Source organism: Rhinolophus hipposideros (assembly GCF_964194185.1).
Source record: "Rhinolophus hipposideros genome assembly, chromosome: 24".
NCBI lineage: Eukaryota > Metazoa > Chordata > Mammalia > Chiroptera > Rhinolophidae > Rhinolophus > Rhinolophus hipposideros.
Genome location: NC_138070.1, coordinates 5,427,393 through 5,449,800, shown reverse-complemented (window position 1 = coordinate 5,449,800; position 22,408 = coordinate 5,427,393). Strand labels below are relative to the sequence as shown.

Genomic DNA, 22,408 nt, shown 5'->3' with positions numbered 1-22,408 from the left:
TGGGCGAGGCCCCAGGCCTACAAGGCCAAACGCCCACCTGAGCCCAACCTCCTGCCCCTGCCCCAACCTCCCAGCACGTGTGGAAAACGGAATCCCTGTGAGCTGCAGCTGCTGTGGACCGGGAAAGTTCTCCAAGTTGAGCTTGTGTCTGATCTGCCCTCCCAGTCACCCTCCAGCATCCTGTAAGGTCTCTGGGAACTTGGGGGCGCCACTTCCAGACCTGCCTCCTGGAGAGGCCCCTCCTCCTCCGTCCCTCATTTCCCAGCGGCCAGGCCTGGGCTGCCCCTCCCGCCTGGCAACTGCATGCATTAAGGCTGCATTAGGGCGACCTGGGTGACTGTGACAGGGTGGCTTTGTCCTGGCCCCTGCGACCCTCCAACCGTCACCCCAGCCCGCCCTCCTGCGGCCGTAGCTCCTTCAGGGTCTCCCCCCTCACTCCTGCTCTCGCTCGCTCCGGCGTGACGCCTTTGCACTGACCTCTACAGCTTCCTCTTCCAAAGCGCACCGCAGTCACATGGGCACCCCGGCTCGGTGCCACGGCGGCTAAGCTCTCCCCGCGGCCGGCCAGCCAGCCTGGCTTCCGCCAAGGCCTCCCCCTGGCCGGAAAGCCGCGCCCCTCCACACCCCCACCCACAGTCCAGTGGCTTGTGTCGGAGAGCACCCTCTGAGAGTTGGGGGATGAAAATCGGAGCCCCGAGCTAAGCCTCTAAAGGGTTCCCGCCTCCCATGGCCCGGACTGGCTGGGGAGGAGCTTCGTGGAGGGGGTGCTGCACCTGCCGCACCAACTTTGGGGTGCTGCCTGGGGCCTGGAGAGCAGGGAGGCCCCACCCCGCCCTTTTCCTTCCAACTTCACTAAACTCCCGGGCAGCCCAGGCGGCGTCCCCTCGAGCAAAGGTGTGGCGCGGGGACTGGGAAGGCTAGCACTGGGTGACGGGGCTGGAGGCGCCGACGCGAGCACACACACTAGACACTTACTCGCAGCCCCGGGAGACACAAAGAGCTGCTCGCGACACCACCGTGCAGCCCGCGGGCGGGAGGCCACCCCCACCCCGCCCCGGCGCGCCCCAAAGGCGCGCCCCAAGGAAGCGGAGGCGTCAGCGGGGCACAGCTCGGGGACGCCCGCCCGGCCCCGCCCGGCGCGCCCGCGGTTACCCTCGGCGGCGGCGCGGCTCCCGGGTGTCCCCTTCGGGGCCGGAGACTCGACGCGCGCCCAGCCCTGGCGACCGGAGCCGAGCCCCCTCCACAGCGCTGCAAGGCCCCAAGCCAAGCACCGTGGAGCCCCCGCTCGCTTCCTTCCTTCCTCGGGAAGCCGGGCGCAGGCTGCGCTCATCCCCGCTCTGAAACTGAACACCGGCGCGGCGCGGCGGCCGCCAAGGAGGCGGAGGGAGGCCACCGCGGCGACAGGGAAGCGAGCGCGCCGGCCAGAGCCAAGGGACGCCGCCGCCCCCTCGCCCCTCTGAGTGGGGGCATGAGGGTAGCTCTCCCCAACCCCGTTCTATAGGCAGGGGCTCGAGGTTCCCCACACCCGTTTTCAGGGAACGTGGACACCGTCCTGCTGCTGGAGGTGAAGACCAGCAAAGCCACCTTCCTTAAATGTGCCCATGTTGGAACAGCTAGAGAAAGGACCAGTGTTACGGGCTGGACGGATGTCAGATCCAGGGTATGGCAGCCCAGAGACCTGGGATGCGGCGCTGGCCCTAAGACAGACTATGTGACCTTGGACAACTTCCCCTCTGAGCCATTTCCTCGTCCTAACAGCAGGGAGGTGACCTGAAGTTCAACTCTGCATTCTAAGATGCTTTTTTGCTGCCCCTCCCCCTACCTGCCCTCTTAGTAACTGTAAAACCCTACATCACATTATTATTGTGGAATTCACAATAATTCACAGAATTGTGGGAATTATTGTGGGAAATACATGTTAACACATACCTGGCACTATGATACTTTGATATTTAACACAATTTTCACAACAGTCCTGAGGTCATTCGCAGGATTGTCCCCATTTTACAGGCAAGAAAGCAGAGTCTCTACCCTACAATAGTAGTGCTTACCCAAGCAGCCTATCTTGAAATTTCTCAGTCCCTTCTCCCCAGGTCTACCTGGTAAACCCCAACACTCTCAAAAATCGGACTCTGCAGTTAGAGCCAAACCTCCACCACTGATTTCTGGCTGAAGGAGTTGGTCCAGCTCAAATCAGAAATCCCACCCTCCAGGGCATGCTCATCAGGACCACTGCTTGCCTCCCATCCTGTCCCCACACCCTTCCCCAAAACCACAAGGGAACAGGAGACCTGTGTATAACCTCTGCAGGGGCAAAAATCAAGCTTCTCCATTCTTTGACCAAATGCCACCCACTGGGGCTACCCACCAATGTTAAGTTTCCAATTATCAAGTGCTCATAATAATAGCTGTTTACATGCACATTAACTTTTCACCCTTCAAAAACCCCATAACCCCCATTTTAGGGAAGTGAACAACGAAGCCATTCCAAGGTGGTCCAACACCCTGGGCCAGAGTGTTGCTTCCTGGTATTTATGGGATGGCCTGCCATGAGGTTAGACTGTGAACTCTGAAACTGGTTGGATTTTCACCATAAGTAGCTTTTGTCTATTTAAAAGAAAAAGTCATAATTACCAGAACTATATCACCCTTCTTGGATTTGAGCAGTCATTGAGTAGGTATCCTTTAGTAAGGGCTTTGCCACACACACAACGGAGGTGAAGTTAAATGAGCTAAGACAGAAGGCCCTGCCAGCGGGACCAGGACGTCCACATGGGAGAAGTATCATTCCTTTTTTAGTCACAAACGCCTCAGCTCCTCAACAGCAGGAACTCTGTCACCTTCATCTGTGTAATTGCAGCGCCCGACAACAGTCCTATAATGATTCTCATCAGCTGTGTGACACTGGACTAAATCCTTCCCATCTGGAACTCAGTGGCCCCGTTCGTTTAACTAGTCAGGGGCCTCTCACTGGTGGTCCTCAGGTGTCAAATCAAGTCCTAGATGTGCTTGGTTTGGCCAGCACTGTTTTTTTTTTTAAATTGTTTTGAAAGCCTGCCTCTGCAGTTACCCACAAGCCACATCAGCCCCTACTGTCTTACACTCAGTTGCTACACCCATTACCTTGCATTGAAGCTTTATGACCTTCAGTTTTCTTGTCTGTACAAGGAGGATAGTCACACCTGCTTCAGTACTGAGAGATGCGCTAAGCGTCTTACACAGTGCCGGGGTCCATACATGGCCACACAGAAAAGGCTGGCTTTATTTGTTCCTCTTTTAAAGGTAGAAAGGTAGTGAGGAAAAGCCAGGAATCCACAGCTTCCTCCCTGTGTGACATGAGCAGCCTCTCTAGGTCAGTGTCCCTGTCTGATCCATTACACAGGGATGATCATTTACGATGCCAGCACACACGGCTGATGAGAGTGAAAAGGTGAATGGGGGTTGCAGAGATACATGCCCTACAGAAGTGTGAGGGAGAGGAGATTGAAAAGCAGAGGATGTAAGAATTCCAATGGACACTGAAGCCCTGTGTGTCCAGGCCACATGGACAAGTATCTTGCCCCTTCTGCTGTAGGCTCTGTCTTCCCCATGGTGTGGACAGATATGATACAATCCCCACTTTGCAGAAGGTAAAACTGAGTCTCTAAGAGGAGATGAAAAGACTTGCTGTGACCACCGGCGTGGCAGAGGCAGCCCCTGAAACTTGCTCATCCTGTGCCCATTTTCATCCTGTTTCAGCTCTGCACCTCAAAATTTGCCCAGTTCTTCCTGCCACCCCCAGAAAGTATACGGGGAGAAAAATGCAGTCAACTCTCAGTTATTTGGGAGCCAAACATTGCTGAGCTTTTGAGCGCTTTCAGTCCACAGTATATCTCCATTAGGCTAGCGACCTCATTTTTGCCAGCCCTGTGTGCTCCGGGAGCACATGAGGAGAGAAAAGACTTGCTAATTTCCTTCTGGAATGAGTTATAATACATAATGATCTGAAATAAAAAAGTTATGCCCAGGTCATACACCTAGGAGATTGTGAAGCGTTTAAAACATGTCCAACATTCTTTGATACGCCTCCCTTCCAGAGGCAGAGCCAAATTCCCCTCCCCTTAAGTGTGGGCCAGATGCAATGACTCACTTTTAATTAATAGAATATGGCAGAAGTAAACAGTATGCAACGTCCAAAATTAGGCCGTAATAGGCACTGTGGCTTCCTCCTTGCTCTCTCAAACCACTCGCTCTGGGGGGACCAGCTGCCATGTCACAATGATACTCAAGCAGCCCTGTGGAGAGGCCCACATGATGAGGAACTGAGGCCTCCTGCCAACAGCCAAGTGAGTGTGCCATCTTGGAAGTGGGCCCTCCAGCTCCAGTCCAGCCTTCGGATGAGTGCAGCCCGGGCCTGTCTTGACACGAGCTCGTCAGAGCCAGAACCATGAGACTACACCACTCCTGGATTCCTGATCTACACAAACTGTGAGGTAATGTCTGTTGTTTTATGTTGTTTAACATCTGTTTTCTTTTTTCAAGTTGTGAAGTATTAGAGTAATCTGTTATGTAGAAATACACAACTAATACAGGGACACTCCCAAATAATCATCACTGTTTATCATCATCACTGTTTATATGATTATAAGGAATTTTCCTAGACAATTCCATCCAGCCAAACCATTTCTGCAGCCTTGAGATGGAGGGGAACCAGTAACAGAAATGCACAGTGCAGTTGACATTCATCGTCTATCCCTTTCTCCTGCTTTATGTTTCTTCACGACACTTATCACCTAAAGTATATTATTCACTTGTTTGCTTGTCTGTCTCTTCTACCAGACTAGAAGCTCCATGAAAACGGGGAGTCCACCAACTAATTAAAATAGTGTCTTGCACATAAAAGGCATTCAATAAATGCAGCAATAGATAACTAATACACTAACATATTTTGACAAATCTTTTGTCTCCTACACTTGCAACTACCCTCTCGAGAACTGTCGATACCTTAAGTATCTCAACCAAAACCCATTAAAATTCCTAACCCCTCACGAAGACTCAGCAGCATAAATCTGGAGCCAAGGAGAAGGCAGTGATGGTTTGTAACACTTCTGTCTTCCCTCCTGCAAACCCCCAATTCCGGTGGCCCAGGAGCTGTCTTCACTCTCCTGGCAGCTCCAGCATGAAAGCTCTGTGACTTTTAGAAACAGTGTCATTGTAATTAAATTCCACAGAACCATTCTACAGTCCAAGAGGACTTCATCATCATGGGATTTTTACCTTGCTTATTAAATGAAATCAGCATTCTTTTCAGCCAAACAAATGAACTAGTTCCTAGGTGACAATTCCTGCCTAACAAGGTTCAAAGCCTATAACAAGTTCCTACAGCCACTGACAGAGTTTGTAAACCTATTTGCCACACAATCCAACGAATATGTCAAAGACATGTGGTCCTAGAAAATTGTGTGTGAACCTTTTAAGGATAATTACATAGGATTCTCGATGTATTAAGAATTTACTATTTATGGGCCGGCCCCGTGGCTCAGGTGGTTAGAGCTCCATGCCCTAACTCCGAAGGCTGCCAGTTCGATTCCCACATGGGCCAGTGAGCTCTCAACCACAAGGTTACCAGTTCAATCCTTTGAGTCCCACAAGGGATGATGGGCAGCGCCCCCTGCAACTAAGATTGAACACAGCATCTTGAGCTGAGCTGCCGCTGAGCTCCTGGATGGCTCAGTTGGTTGGAGTGCATCCTCTCAACCACAAGGTTGCCAGTTCGATTCCTCGACTCCCGCAAGGGATGGTGGGCTGTGCTCCCTGCAACTAGCAACGGCAACTGGACCTGGAGCTGAGCTGCGCCCTCCACAACTAAGACTGAAAGGACAACAACTTGAAGCTGAATGGCACCCTCCACAACTAAGATTGAAAGGACAACTTGACTTGGAAAGAAAAGTCCTAAAAGTACACACTGTTCCCCAATAAAGTCCCGTTCCCCTTCCACAATTAAATCTTTAAAAAAAAAAAAAAAGAATTTAGTATTTAGAGAAACCTTTCAAAAAAGCAAAATTCTTCCCTGAATGTCTCATGGAGGCAGAGAGGCATAGATTAACTGAAATCTCTGTCACCCAGTGCTATCTATTTTACCTTCCCAGATACATGTCCAGTTCATCCTCTGCTCTCCTCTCCCCTGACCATTCACCCTCATCTTGACAATCTAATGGTCCTCATCCTCTTCTTACCTCTACTATCTTCAATCCACTCGGCATCCGGGAAATGTGCAGAATGCAACTCTGAACACATTCTTCTCAGCTTCAAATTTCAGAGAGGTTTCTGACTGCTCTTAGGAGAAACAGACCCCTCACTATGGCCTGTCAGGCCCTGCTCAGCTTAGCCCACCCGTCCTGCACGCACTGCCACCCCCTTGCTCTCCAGCCTCACCGGCAGTCCTCCTGCCCACCCCACCCCACCACCCCAGGCTCTCTGCACAGCCAGGAAAGCTCTTCCCAGGCCTCTTCAGCTAAGTAACCCCTCCTTCCCCTTCAGGCCCCAGCTCGGAGATGCCTGCCCTGCCCTCCCTGACCAGGTGACCCCCTGGTACATGCTCCCGTAGCACCAGGGGTCTCTGCCTTGTGGCCTCATCACAGCTGCAAGGTTTTATTTGTTTCTCTGGTTATTGGATTAACATCTGTCTCCCAGATAGACAGTAATTTTCGTGAGGGCAGGGACCTCTTCTGGTTTTCTCCTCACTATATGCCCAGTGCCCAGCACCCATCAGTTCTTCAGCACCCATCAGTTCTTGAGTACGTATACTGAACAAACGAACGAATGAATCAATTAATCAATGAGAGCCGTGGTCTGCCTCTAATTAATCTCTGAGTCCCACACTCTTTCCTCAAGTTCGATCTTCTTGGTTCCTTCAAGGCCCTTGGAATTTCTCTACCTCCATCCCTGCCCACTTCCCTCCCATCTCCTCTGCCATTTAAAGCCCAGGTTCAATGGTCCCTCCCAGAGGACTTCTGGATGCCACCAGCTGAAAAGGATTCCTGCTGTCCCTGTTCCCCTCCTGGAGTGTCTCCCTCTGCCTGGGGTGACAGCTGCACCTATGCCTTGTGTTACGTGGCATTCTCCAGAGAGTAGGGGCTTTTAGCCTTGTTCATCTTTTTTACTTCCCTGTCCCAGGGGCTCCTTGAGCCCAGTTGCCTTTGATGCAGCCCAGATCCAAGGAGTGTACGGGGCTTCAGCTTTCAGGGGAGGAAAAATGCCTGAGAAGTAATTAAAGAGAGAGAGAGAGAGCTTGAAAGCAAAATCTTGAGAATCCCAGGGCCAGCATGCTGGCCTCCCTTACAAAATCTGGCAGAGTCTGTATTCAATATGAACTGAATGAAGGGCAGATTGAATGAAAAGTTCACAGCCTCTAAGCTCCTGGGGGCAGTCCTGGCAGTGGGGCTGAGCAGAGATGCTAATGGATTTGGGGCATCAAAGCCAACTCTTCTAGGAAGCCCAGAGCAACAGTCTTGCCGGAGACAGCCAGCGTCTCCTTCCCAATTTGGAAATGGAAACACAGATAGCCTGAGATAGTCGGAGCCCCAAGGTGACTTCCTCCTCACAGGGGTCCATCATGCAAATTCTAGAACATGCAGGGGCTTAGAGATGCCTCTGACTGTGTTAAGCAATCGGTCTCATGACTTGCTGGTCATGCCACATGTAGTGATGCCCCTGTGACTGGAATATGGCCACCTACCCAGCCCAGCACCAACCTCCCTCTTAGAGGGTAGCATTTAGAGAATGTCTGGTGAGGAAGTAGTCTCTGGGCTTGCTCTGGGAAAGGTTCTTCTGGATCAGAGGCCCTGGGTCTTGACAGCAAGAAGCCAAAGAACACGAGGCCCCTACCCATCCCTCAGCAAAAGCAGCATTGATGGTGGGCAAGTCTCCCTGAAAACACCCCCTCCCAGGACACGCTGTCACTCAGAGGTAGCAGACAAAAGTTTGACAAGTGTGCAGACACACACGTGTGCACACGCGCATACAGAGATGGTCCCCATTACTCTTCCTCCTCTTCAGGTCATATCCCCTGAGGAGAGCTGGCAGGGAGGCCACAGGACCATCTGGAAAGAGACGGCAGCCCCAGAGCAGAACACAGAGCCCCTGCGTTCCAAGAAAGTAAGATGCCAACCGGCCCACACCAAGGACCCCCATCCCTCCCGTCCCGGTGGTGCTGTGGCCTCAGCCAAGGCTCACTTCCAGCCCCCGCCCCCAAGACGGGAAGTCACGCCCTCCCAGCTCCCGCTGCCAGCCAGGCATCTTACTTCTTCACTTTTGGGTACTTCATCTCTGCAATGGCGTTCGTGGCTTCCATCTGCTTCTCCTTCAGGTGCTGGGGCCACATGTTGTCCACCCAGTCCACCAGGTCTACCTGAAAGCCAGACCGCCGTCAGCACGTCCTGTCTCTGGTGCCCTAAAGCGGGCTCGGTCACCACCTCCCTCCCTCCTTCCTTCCCCAGGTGGGCACAGACAGCAGGGCAGGCAGGGCAAGGCCGGGAGGTAGAAGGTGTCAGGGGGAGGCCCTTGGCCGGCCCTACCACAGTCGGACGCTTGACCAAGTGCTCCAGCTTCGTGTGGCTGAATTCCAGGCTGATGACGTTGTACAGCTTGTCCCGCTGAGCCTCGGGAGTCTCGTAGTAGCGCACGAACTGGGACATGCTCATCTCTGTGCCCTTCTGGGTGTTTACATCCATCACGTCCACTACCCGCCGGCTACCTGGGGACAGAATCCACACGCTGCTGGCTGCTGCAGGCTGGGGGTCCAGGTCCTACTTGGGAGCCCCCATAAACCAAAACCTCCTCCTTCTCCGGGGTTCCCCATTTACCTCACCCCTATGCTGTGTCAGCTCAATTACCTCGTCCTGTCAGTTCTCCTCACTGAATCTCGCCGATCCACCTGCTTCCTCCAACACCACAGCCTCCACTCCAGTCCACTTCCCTATGACTGCTCTCCACGGTGACCTCAGAGCCTCCTAAGGTTCTCCAGACCGTGCCTCCTACGCACCCTCCACACTGCTGCCCGCCTGAGCTTTCTCAAACAGAGACCCGACCATGGACACTCCCCTCTCTGCTTCAAATATCAAGGGCTCCTCAGTGCCAACATGAGTCCTATGCACGGCACTCAAGGCCTCTGTGTTTATTCTCAGCACTAGGATAGGACTTCTCTCTCCAGATCATTAGCTGTTCCGTAGTCTGTGAGGCCAGGAAAGTTACTTGGCTTCTCTGAGTATCCACGGCTTCACCCTGCCTTCTCTTCTCACAGTTTAATTGTGAGCATTACACCAGACGATGCTTACAGAAGTCCTCACTCAGCACAGGGGCTGGTACGTAAATGAATGGGGTCCCTCTGTTATTCGCTGACACTGGTCCCAACTCCTAAATACGTTTCTCTACTTTGTTGTCTTTCTTCCTTGTACTCTGTAATCGTGGTGAGGGCAGGAGCCCTCACTCTTTTACCCCAAGTATCTGGGGAACTGGGCACAGAGTAGGAGCTCAGTAAATACTTTGGAACAAATAAACAATGAATGTTGGTTGTCCTGTACAGCATGTGACATGTGACCTCTCATATGAATTACTGAGCTTTAAAGAGTGAACGTCCCTCCTCAGGAAAGTCCAGCCTTCATCTCAGTAGTGAACTCCATGCTTCTCACTATTTCCCAGAGAGAAAGGAATGAGTTCTGGAGCCTTCGGTGCTAGCCCTGGGGCCACCACTGACCACAAACACTCATGGAAACATGACCCTTTTGGAGACTCTGATTCCCCATCTGTAAAATGGGAATCATCATGGCTCCGGCACTTCAGCCAAGATGGAAGCAACAACCGAAGCTAAGTGGACGGGCTTTGAAAGGGGAGAAAACAAAGACAGACAAAGCAGACTGCCAAATTCGTGGGGCTTTATGATAAAAGCTGGTAATTCCTGTCTGTTAGGAGTGGGATGAGAGCTCATCAACTGGTAGGACCCCAATTCCCCATTAGCTCAGTGACAAATATACAGTCCATGGAGACTTAAAAGTGTGTAAACCGGAAAAAAAAAAAAGAAGAAAAGAACAAGAAGCAGGTGAGCTACCCCCCAAATTAAAAATAAACTAAGCAATGAATGGGCCTACAACCCAGCTTTTGTATGGCCCACAGCTAAGAATGGTTTTTACGTTTTTAATGGTGGAGGGGCCAAAAAAAAATAAAAATAAAAATAATAGTATTTTGTGACGTGAAAATTACACGAAACTCAAACTTCTGGATCCATATATAAAGTTTTATTGGCACACAGCCACGCTGACTGGTTCGCATGCCTCTCTCTGGCTGATTCCATGCTACAACGGCCAAGCTGGGTAGCTGACGGAGACTGAATAGCTGGCAAAGCCTGAAATATTTACTCTCTGGCTCTTCACAAAGAAAGTGTGCCGACTCTTGAAGCAGACAAAATCCTCATGGAGCTTACATGCTGAGGTGAGTAATATTCCATTCCCATCCCGTTCACTGCTACTTGCCCAGCTCTGTGCACAGACCCTGCCCCGTGGCAGGCCCACGGTCAGTTATTTGTTGAATAAACACACAGTGCCTTTCACCTAGTAAGAACTGGACAATAAAAGGCATGCCCTAAGCATGTAGAAGAACTTGGGTGTTACTATTTTGGGGGTTTAGTATCTAATTTTCACAACCACCCCAGGAGCTCGGTCAGACTATCCCTGTCTTACAAATGAGGAAACCAAGGTCTGGAGATGGATGTGATTGGCCCAAGAACACACTCTTTCTACGGATTACAATAGTTCCTGAGCGCTTCAGCACAGGCAAGCTCTCTACACAGGCAAGCTCTCTACACAGGCAAGCTCTCTACATAGGTTAACTGTGGGAACAGTTCTGTGAGGTGCAACTTCAATTACACCCACTTGATGGATGAGAAACTGAGGCTTGGACAACTAACTTGCTCCAAAATGTCCAGTCTGGAGCCCAGGTGCTCATCCCCACCCCCACCCACACCCCGTCCTACGCAATACTGAATCCTGATCACGTGCAAAGGTTGAAACACGATCCTGCCTTCTTCAGTGGCAGGCTCCTGGCCCCACAGATCCTGGGAAGCCTGGAAGAACAGCTTTGTCTGCGTTGGGAGTACAGAGCCAGCAGGGGGCACCCCTGAACTTTGCTGAAAATTCTGGCATGCCTTTGGCCTGGCTGGCTCCTTACCAGGAACAGGTGGGCTCTGCTCAGCTTTTCCAGAAACCCCACCTGGCAGAGAGCCTGCTGTTAGAATCTGGGAACTGAGGGCAGAACAGGCCCCCAAACCTCTTTCCCCATCTGCCAGCCTCCCACCTACCTCCTCCTGCCTCTCCTCCCTAACTTTGCTCAAGGTCATGTCTGTGAAGCCCCCTGTGGAAGGGGGTTTGCTGGCATATAGATATCGAGAATCACAGCCCTAGACATGTGTGCAAATCAGAACCGAAGGTCTGGAGCCCTTCTGCCCCCATCAGCGCAATGCAGTGACAGAGCAAGACTTGGTGGGTTCAAAGCCCTCCTGGGTCTCAGGCCCCTCAACCTCTTTCCCCATCTGTCACATGGGGGCAGCCAGCCCACGAGGTTGTCCTGGGACTGAAATGAGATAATGCATGTGAAAATGACACTCCTGAGAAGTGCCTACATGGAGGCTGGCACAGTAATCAACCAATTCCTTCTATTACAAGTGGAGAAAGGGAGGCGGTGGGAAGTCAGAGCCGGTTTAAACCTCTTAAGATCCTAAAACATACCCAGGATGGCTAAGGGGCGAGGGGTTTTTATGGAGAGGAGGTGATGAAAAAGTTCTAAAATTGACTGCGGTGACAGCCTCACAAATCTGTGAACAGACCAGAAATCACTGAACTGTATATTTTAAATAGGTAAATTAATTACATGATATGTACATTATATCTTGATAACGCTGTGATTAAACAACAACAAAAAACCTCAGGCACTAATGACCAAAGTTGGTTTTGCTACAAGTATTGTTTTCTTTCCAAAGTCTATCAACTTAAAAAACACATAATCAGAAATGTAAATTACTCAACCATAGAAAGAAATGCCGTACTGATCCTTGTTACAACATGGAGCCTCAAAAACATTACGCTGAGTGACAGAAGCCAGACACAAATGGTCACGTGTTACATGATGCCCTTTGTACGAGATGTTCAGAACAAGTAAATCCATACAGAAAGGAGATTCATGGTTGTCAGGGGCTGGGGTGGAGGAATGGAGTGATTGCTCATAGGTATGAGTTACCTCTCAGGGTAACGAAAATGTTCTGGAACTAGCAGAAGGAATGGTCGCACACACTGTGAATGTACTACATGCCACTGAACTGTACACATTAAAATGGTTCATTTTACGTTACGTGAATTTCACCTCAATAATTTTTTTTAAAGCAGTGTAAGACACTATTTTAAATCTCATATACTTCCTCTACTCTGACAAGATCAGGACTTCATTTCTTCTGCTCCTTCTCTCCTTTTACCTAATTGTTTCTGTCATGTGAGTCTTTCTCGTCCTCATGGCCTAGGAGCTTGGACCATGGACTCTTTCAGCTCCACAAACTGGCCACAATGTCCTTCCCTCCCCCAGCCAGGTGTGCACATGGGCTCGGTTCTTACCATCCTGAGGGCTTATGGATGTAGGCACAGATGGAAAAAGCTAAAGAAAGGCCAGGAAATGACCAACACAATTTAGGAATGGAATGGAATGGAAGTGTAGAACCGTGGACCCCCCCAAAAAATATATCTACCCAGAACCTATGAATAGGAACATATTTGGAAAAAGGGTCTTTGCAGAAGTAATTAAGGTAAGGATCTTGAGAGATCATCCTGGACCTAGGGTGGGCCGTACATCCAATGACTAGTGTCCTCGTGAGAAGGTCACGTAAAGACAGAGGCAGAGAGAGTGAAGTGATGTGTCTACAAGCCAGGCAATGCCTGGGCTACCAACTGGAAGAGGCAAGGAAAGATTCTTACTCAGAATCTCTGGGAGGAACTAATGCTGCCAACACCTCAATTTTGGACTTCTGGCTTCCAAAACTATGACAGAATTAAATGTTTGTAGTTTTAAGCCACCCAAATTGTGGCACTTTGTTATGGCAGCCCCAGGAAAGGACTATAAGACAATGGTGACCTCCGGAGCAGGAAGAGCTACACGGGAGCATCTAAGGAATTGCGATGTTTCCAACCTGGGTGGCAGGTGCTCATTTCCATTTTCCTTTAAACTTTTTTGGCATATGTAAAATATTTAACATACACCCTCCCCCCCAAAAAAATGGGTCAAAGGACTCAGATGTTTCAGGTTCCAGTCTTCATAACATAAGATTTTTTAGGCAAGGTATCCCAGTGTCCTCATCAGAAACATGGAGATAAGACAATCTACCTCAAAAAACAGTTGTGAAAAAAAATTAATATTCAGACAACTAATGCTGGAGGCAAATGAAAGGCCGTTAAGGACACCAAAAGTGCCATAGCATCTCACTGCACAGAAGTTAAAGATTTGCATGCAAGCCATAGCTTCCCGTCCTTGCCAACCTAAAACAAGAAGACTGTATACATAAGCCCCTTTCCGAACAATTCTGACTCACCAACCTGATCCCCAAACTTGCACAATAAACATAAAACTTTGCCCACCGCAGAATGGTAGGTCGTCACCTCGGTGTTCTATAAAGTTGGTATTATGTATGATGCCAACTTATATACAACCCAATGCAAAACAGACTATAATAAAAAGATTGCACTCGGCCATAAGAAAAAATGAAACACCGCCATTTATGATAATGTGGATGGGTCTTGGGATTATCATGCTAAGTGAAATAAGTCAGACAGAAAAAGTTGAGAACAAAATGACTTCACTCATATGTGGGATACAAAACTGAAAGCAACAAAGGAACAAGACAAACAAGTAAAGAAACAAAACTCAATAGACACAGACAACAGTTTAGTGGTTACTAAAGGGTAAGGTGGAAGGGAGGGTGTTGGAAGAGGAGAAAGGGGGTCAAATATATGGTGATGGAAGGAGAACTAACTCTGGGTGGTAAACACAAAACGCAATATACAGATTATGTATTATAGAAACATACACTTGAAACCTATATAATTTTACTAACCAAAGTCACCCTAATAAATTTAATAAATAAAAAGTAATAATAAATTTAAAAAAAGACTTGAGCCCAAATCTAGTTCTAAAAAAATCCCCCTAAAACAGAGTAAATTTACCAGCTTTTATTAGCATATATTATATATACATGTGTGACATACATATAATGCATGTAACACATGTTTATATAAATATATTATACAAGCATTAGTATAGATATATGTGCAATACATGTGTATGTACATTCAGAGAAACTCTTTACAATAAATTAGACGTCATATATTCAGTTATTCATGGTCAGCACACATCAATGTACAAATTACTGACTTTTTTTTAAACACATAACACATGCCTTAAAGGACATAAATATCCACATGTAATTGTGAGTAAAATGTGGGCACAAAAGTGTTTTCAAATAAGTGCACACCTTGCATATATCATACTTGCGGTTTGTAAAATAGCTTATGCAACATTTGTAAATTCACATTTAATCCCATGGATATATACCTCCCCCACAGGCATGCATATAATAATCTATAAACTATCATTTTCATTCTTAGTCCAAATGTAGACAAAATGAAGATCATCTGGGTGGGATTCATTATCCTTTGGTAAATGCAAGAATAAACAACAAATCATACTTTGTGAAAAAGAGGGATAGCTTTAAAATTATCTACTTTAATAGTATCATTCAGTTCAGGATGCAATGATTTGCAAAATTGTGCCTTAATACCCAGAAAATATTTACCTTGCAAATGTCAAGGTGTTAAAAAAATAAAACTAGTCTTAGGGAAAAAAATTTAGTAATAATTTAAAAAATAAGGAAATAAAAATTTTAATTTTAATTAAAAAAAAAAACAGTTGTGGAATAACTGACCAACATAAAATAGAAGATACAACCCAGAGGCTGGCTCCCTCCTCTCCTGGGCCCAACTTCAATTCCTCCTATGCTGCTAACAGACTTACCTCCAGGGCTGTTGTGGGTTGACTTGTGTTCCCCAAAAAGAAATGTGCAAGTCCTAACCCCAGTACCGGTGACTGTGACCTTATTTGGAAACAGGGTCTTTGCAGATGTGATCAAGCTAAAATGAGGTCATACTGGATTAGGGTGGGCCCTAAACCACTGACTGGTGTCCTTATAAGACAAGGGATATTTGGATAGGGACACAGAGGGAAAACAGCCCTGTGAGGACGGAAACAGAGAGTGGAGTGGTGTATGTATGTACGAGCCAAGGAACACCGAGAAAACCACCGGCAAGCAGAGAGGCTGGAAGAGGCGAGGCAGGACCTTCCTCCAGAGCCTTCAGAGGGAGCCCGACCCTACCAACACCTTGATGTCGGACTTTTGGCCCCCAGAACTAGGAGAATAAACTTCTGTGGTTTGAAGGCCCCCAGTTTGCAATACTTTGTTACAGAAGGCCCCAAGAAACGAACACAAAGGCTGGTGAGAGAAATACTGGGTAAATGTACATGGCTCCATAAATGTCAAATCTGAAAGCAGAGAAGGGTGATTGTGCCCCAGCTCTGCCAAAGGTGCCTAGTACAAGGTGTCACAGGGCAAACACCCCATGTAACTAAAGCTATATAGCTTACCTAGTAGCTTTGCATAGAGGAAAATGTCATCCCTGAATGACAGGAAGTACTGAGAGGGCAGAAGTCTTATCTGTCTTGCTCACTATTCTATCTCGAGTATCTAGAATGGAGAGCCCGCACATTGTAGGAGCTCAGGAAATATTTGTGAAATGAAACAATAAATGTTGGGTGTCAGTCACTTTCATGTTCTGTCCAGCACGTGACACAAGACTCCACATACAAAATGACAGCTGAAGAAATGACGTAGGGTGCCTGGAGGTGGGTGTGTGTAGCCCTCTCCACACGAGGGAAGATGAACCCCCAATCAACCTGGAAAACACCTAGGCGTCCTGAGCAGTCAGGAGTCCCACCCCTGGGAGAGCCACCACCGAACACAGAAGGACATGGGTGGGGAAATCCTGCTTTTACTCTTTTGAGTGCTACCGAAGACTCCTTATGTGCCCCCTCTTGCCTCAACTCTTAACCAGGTACAGATCCCCAGCTGACGCCACGCAAGCCTGCTCCGGCCTCTGACGAAATGGAAAGCCAGGACTTGGAGTGGTTAGAGCAGTGAGGGAGCAGCTGGGGTGGCATTGAAGGGGAGGGCCCGGGGCGGGGTGGGATGTGCAGGGGAGAAGCCCCAGGGTGGGAGAGCCAGTGACTATCTGGATCAGAAGAAGGTTGGGATACTTGGTTCTGAGAATAGCTCCCTTGGCGTGCAGGGAGCTCCACAGTCTGTAGGACAGGTCAGAGTGGGAGAGAAGGCAGGAGGTAAGGAAATCAGTTCCTTTGGGTGCCTGGGCTCCATAAACTCCCAGGGGAACACAATGCACCAGTAACCAGAAAATTCAACACTGCTGGGTTCCAGTGAGTGTGTAGCAGTGAGAAATGCAGGGATGATGGCACACTTCCTAAAGAGGCAGAATGATACTGGTAGAAACGACCATGGGCTTTGGAGTCTGACACATCTGAGATAAGGGCCAGCTCTGAGCCAAACAGCACATGAGAGGGAGCTTCTCCGCGTAGATGTAACCCAGCTGATAAATGATAGGATTAGATCATCACCACTTTGCAGCCCCTAATAAACTGATGGAGCTAGACCTCAAACATCAATGGCTGCTAACAAGAGAGAGAGACAGAGAATATGACCTGACATGTGTCTGTTGATGTAAAAATAGAACTCTATCTAACGTAGTCTTGCCAGAATATATGAATGAATGAATGAACAAATGAACGAACAAACAAACAGGTGTGCATTATTGTATGTGGAGAGAGAGAGAGACCCTGGATCTGATCAACCGTCGTCTACATACAATTACCAATTTACAGGAACTACAGAGGCCAGAGAAACATGTCAAACCACTCCTAGAAAATGCCTTGGTAAAATACAGAAAATGGAAAACTCCACAGGTCAAACAACCCAACTTCTTCAGTTTGGAGGGAGATGGAGGGAGAACCCAGAGATTGTAAGAGACTTAAAAGGCATCTCAACCAATCACAATGTAAGGACCATATTTACATTCTGTCACATACCACTGCCAAAAAAAAAAAAAGGTAACATTTATGATATATATGAAATAACTGGAAATTTGAACAATGAATATAGATAGTTACTAATTTTAAGGAATTATTGTTCTTAAAAGATTAGGTATGATAATGCCATTGTGATTGTGTTTTTTAAAATCCCTTCTTGGCCGGCCCAGAGGCCCAGGTGGTTGGAGCGCCATGCTCCTAATGCCAAGGTCACCGGTTCGATTCCCACATGGGCCAGTGAGCTGCGCCCTCTACGGCTAAGATTGTGAACAGCGGCTCTCCCTGGAGCTGGGCTTCGGAGAGCAACTGGAGGTTGGCGTATGCTGCCATAGGCTACCTTGTGCTGCCATGAGTGGCTGGTGGCCAGGGTGAGTGGCCGGCAGCCAGCGTGAGCGGCCATGGCTGCTGTGTGCTGCCAAGGGCTGCTGTGTGCTGCCATGGGCTAGCAAGGCTCATAATACCAGCGTGGGCCAGGGAGCTGTGTCCCACACAACAAGGCTGAGAAACAATGGCTTGAACCAGAGTGGGGTGTGGGGCGGAGGAAGGGGGGCGAAAATCCCTTCTCAATCCCTTCATTTAGAACCATATACTGAAAACTTTATGAATCAAATGATACAATGTCTGGAAATACTTCAAATATTGCAGGAGAACAGAAAGCGAATTGGGGGGGAAGGGGAGGAGGACCATAGATGATGAGTGTTGGGGCTTGGTGATGGGTACATGGGAGTTCATTATACTTTCTGTCTACTCCTGTTACTTTTTAAATTCTCTCCAATGAAAGTATTTTATAAATTCCAGCTCTATTACTAGCTCTGTGGCTCTAGAGGACTCACCCTTTCTAGATTTGGAGGGTCTTTATTTGAAAATAGGCCCATTAATGTAAGAGAGACTAACATGATGTCTGGTACATGGTAGGGTCTGCAATGTACTCAGCCACCAGCCACTAAGAAAATCTGGGGCTGTGGAAAGAACCATGAAGCTCTGAATATGAAGTGCGGTGTCTCAATCAAACAGAAAGAGAAAGGGGGGCTCCTTCTCTCTCATATGTGTACTGCTCTGGCAACCAAATTTTAACCTGGAAGCCACAGCCCCATTCAGGCGCTTTTACTCTCACTTGAAGAACCAGGTAGAGAGAGGTACAGACGCCTGACTTGTTCCTCAGTCAGTGACAGCCTACAGGAAGCCACGGAATGAGCGGTGGGTGCCTCAAGGTCACTTGGGACAGTGCCAAGAGCCCTGGACTGAGCTCCAGTCTCAGCCACCTCACCTGACCCTGCTCTAGGCCTCAACTGCCTCATGTGTAAAGACAGGAAGTAACTGACCTTTATACTCCCCCTTCTGCCCCCACTGCCACAACTCTTTCTTCAAACAGAAGCTTTGACAAGGGCCAAATGCATAAATAAAAACAAGCAGCTCAGGCTGAAGCAGGAAGGGGGCAGGGGCGCTAAGAATTCAGACCCAGATTCTTGGGATTTCCCTTGGAAAACCACTAAGTTAGGTCATTTGTATGTCCCCTTCCTGGGCTGAGGCACAGACTTTTAGCCCGGTTCTAAAATCCTCACATCAGATCCCTGAACTGGGGGAAGGAGGAGGGCAAAGAGACCCAGAGGCCCACCTGAGGGATCACTGGGGACACTTGGGGCCTGCCAGTCCCTTTCAGGCTGAGCTGGGGGATTATGAGTTGGCACTCCATCTTCCAGGTTCCCAATCTGATCTGCCACTGGTGGCAAAGGAGAGCTGGGTACAAGTGCCCAGTCTCTGAGCAGGAAGCCTAGTACCAGAGAGAAGGCAAGCACCCAAAGGGACAGAAGGGACAGATCAGTGCTAAGATGGAACGTGTCACTCCAAGCTTTGGGGAGCAGCCACCACCCCTGGTGCAGGTGACTGGGACAAGCTGCCGTTTGGAGCCTGCAAGGGACCCACAGCGTTGGAAATGCTCAGGCCCCTGAAGGCCATGGGTGACAGGAGAAATTTTCCACATCGGAGCTGCAGTGCCTGGTGTTCCTAAGTAGGCCAACAGCTCGGCCCCTCCTCCCCCCCCGTCCCTCCCTCCCGGTCTCATTGGTTCTCTGGGCTCACAGGCTGCACACACATCCAACAAATTCCAGCTGCAGAAATTAATCCGTGGCCCCATGGCCCTTGCTTTGACGGCCCCATCAGTCAGCTCCAAGAGTCACGGGCTCGGAGTCGGGGAGAGGCTGCTCAAAGTCACCTTGAACACTAATACGAAGCATACATGGGCCCTGACCCAAACTCCCCCGAGCCTGCTCTTCAGAGAGTGTACACAACAGCCCCGCATCATCATTCTGGAACCTTCTCTAACATCCTCAGGTTTCTGGACCGGTTTTTTATTCTGCTCCTTGGGAGTCTGTCCTTATCCATCTCGCAGAGGCAGTGTGTATTAACAAGAACACTGGCCATGGGTCAAATCGCACTCTGCTATTTCTAGCTGTGAGGCCCAGGGTATATCCCTGAACCACTCTGGTCCTCAGTTTCCTAATCTGTAAAGTAGAGATAATAGGACCTGCCCTAGTGATCTGACACAATTATTGAAAGAAATTCATAAACTTAAAAGCAGGCGTCCTAGTAAGGACACTGTCTCAAATTAAAGGTGCAGGGTGTCGGACGGTGAGGGCCAAACCTCTTTCCAGACCTCGGCCACAGTTTCCTCAATGTGAAATAAGAGGATGCTTGCAAAAGTCCCCAGGTTTTCCAGCAGCACTAATCTTCCCGCTCCTCCCCAGGACAGATCAGCGCCAGGCTATCCTCTGCCCTGAGCTCAAGACTCTGACCCTCATACACAGATGGGTATAAGAAGATACAAACCCAGACTAACAAATCGGGGCAGAACCCAATCAGCCAAGAAAATTGGAAAGGACACTCAAACCAAGAAAAACAAACACTTCTGGATGAGGACATGGGGAGTGCCAGCCACAGTCCTGTGCAGAAGGTACAGGAGAAGCTCTACGGTGGGACAGATACGGGCACAAATTTCAGCTATTCCACACACTAGTTATTGGACTGTGGACAGGTCACTCTGAGCCTTAGTTTTCACATCTATAAAATGGAGATAGTGATAAATACAGTTTTACATGGATCAGACAAAATAATATAGGAGAGATCCCTGGCTTATTAATAAGAGCTCAGTGAACAGTAGCTAATGCTATTATTTAAATTCAAAGGAGCTACCCCACAGGGAAGCGATTCGTATTAGGCTAACAGCAGGCAGTCTCGAGCATAGTTCCCCACGGCCCCTAGCGTGATCAAGATTTTGATTTTAAGAAAAGGAAAATAAAACAAATCAATGAGATGGGCGTTCATCTTAAAGAGAAAACACCTGAGGACATCATCGAAACTGCCCCCTCCGACACCCTGCTCCCTTGGGGCTTATGAGCCTCAGCTCTCCTGGCCTCACACACCTTTCCCTCCTTGCATTTCTATCTGTTCTGCCAGTTGGATGCCTCCCCTATCTGGTCTGTCCAACCTTGACTTCTCTCCTGAGCTCAAATTCAATGTAGTCAGAAGTGAACTCATCTACACCCTCCCACATACACGTATACTTTTTCTCTAGGGTTCTGTTACAAGCATCATCTTCTCCCAATTGCTGAAATTCAAACCTACATTTGAATCTGATGTGCCATCTATTGTCTGGGCAACTTGCAAGTCATTTCTCTCCAGGCCTCAGTTTTTTCCACCTGTGAAATGGGAAAGCAGAACTACAAGAGTTTCAAGAACTCTTTCAGAGTGTAAAACTTTTTAAGTCTACGATTTTAAACCAACTTAAAGGTCTGGGGACAAGTCAGCTACCGTTGATTTCTAAGGAGTAAGGCTAAATAAATAGTCTTTTCCCTAAACACAGCCAATCAAGGGCAGAGACTAGGTATCAGGAGTCTCCTTAACCAGATACAACACAGACAGCTACTAAATCTGTGAGTGAAAAAAGAAGGGAGGAGGGTTAGGGTTAGGCTTAGGGTTAGGCTACTAAGGCATAAAGCAAAAGCATGGGCTTTGGAAACACCTAGAGCTGGGTTCAGGTCTTAACTGCACTGCTCACGAGCTGTGTGGTTTGTTCTCTCCTGAGCCTCAGATGCCCCAGCTGGAAAAGTGAACAATAACAATTTATATGATTATTGGTGAGGACAAAATGAAATTATATGACAAACATCCAGTAAAAGATAGGTGGTTATTACTATAATTGGATGAAAAAATGAATACCGAATGAGGTGATTTGCCATGAAGATTTTTCAAGAAAAGGGGCCAAAGGAAGCATCGGTTGGCTGAGGTAGCCTCATTAGCGAGAACTATAAAAAAAGATAATATTCAAGACCCCACAGCCATGGGCCATCCCAATCCGCAGTGACATAATATGAACAATGAGTCACTTTATGGATACATTTTTTCTGAGGATTTAAATCATCTTCAGGGCAAGTAGAATTATCTCTTCCCCAGTCTTCCTATCCCCCAGCTCCCAACCCAGGGCTGTGAAAATATCCCAGTCTCCTTAAGTGAACTATCCAGGATAGAGAGCCTGTGGGGGAAACAGATTTGAGCATCCATAAACAAACCCCCACAAATGCAGTCCACTGATTTACCACAAAGACAACAGTTCAGTGCCATGGGGAGAGGGTGCTCTTTCAATAATGGTACTGGATCAACTGGATAGTCATATAGGAAAACAAAGGACCTTGACCCCTACCTTGTACCAAATACAAAAATCAATTCCAGGTGAATGACAGATATAAATGGGAGAGTTCAAACAATGAAGCTTTTTGAGAAAAATATATGAACATCTTCGTGACCTTGGAGTATGCAAAAATGTCTTAAACAAGACACAGAAAGCACTAATGAACCAGATGACCTAAATGGTCTATGTTAGAATTAAGAACTTCTGTTTACGCAGACACATTTAAGAGGATGAAAGGCGAGGTGGCCAGGTGGCTCAGTTGGTTAGAGCGCAAGCTCTGAACAACAGGGTTGCCAGTTCAATTCCCGCATGGGATGGTGGGCTTCGCCCCCTACAACTAAACTGGACTCGGTGCTGAGCTGCACCCTCCACAACTAGACTGAAGGACAACGGCTTGACTGGAAGCTGATGGGCCCTAGAGAAACACACTGTTCCCTAATAAAATTACTTACAAAAAAAAAAAGAGTATGAAAAGGCAACCCACAAAGTTATGGGAAGATTCTGGAA

At 48.3% G+C, this 22,408-nt stretch overlaps 1 protein-coding gene across 3 annotated transcripts in view; it reads right to left on the bottom strand.

Moving 5' to 3' along the window:
* KDM2B (lysine demethylase 2B) overlaps nt 1–22,408 on the bottom strand; it is a 109,007-nt gene that overhangs the window by 75,085 nt on the left and 11,514 nt on the right. For all 3 annotated transcript variants that reach the window (XM_081036727.1, XM_081036728.1, XM_081036729.1), the window contains 2 exons: nt 8,556–8,734; nt 8,283–8,389 (listed from right to left, as the gene is read on the bottom strand). In XM_081036727.1, the coding sequence (XP_080892853.1) occupies nt 8,283–8,389; nt 8,556–8,734 (286 nt within the window). The remainder of the gene's footprint in view (nt 1–8,282; nt 8,390–8,555; nt 8,735–22,408) is intronic.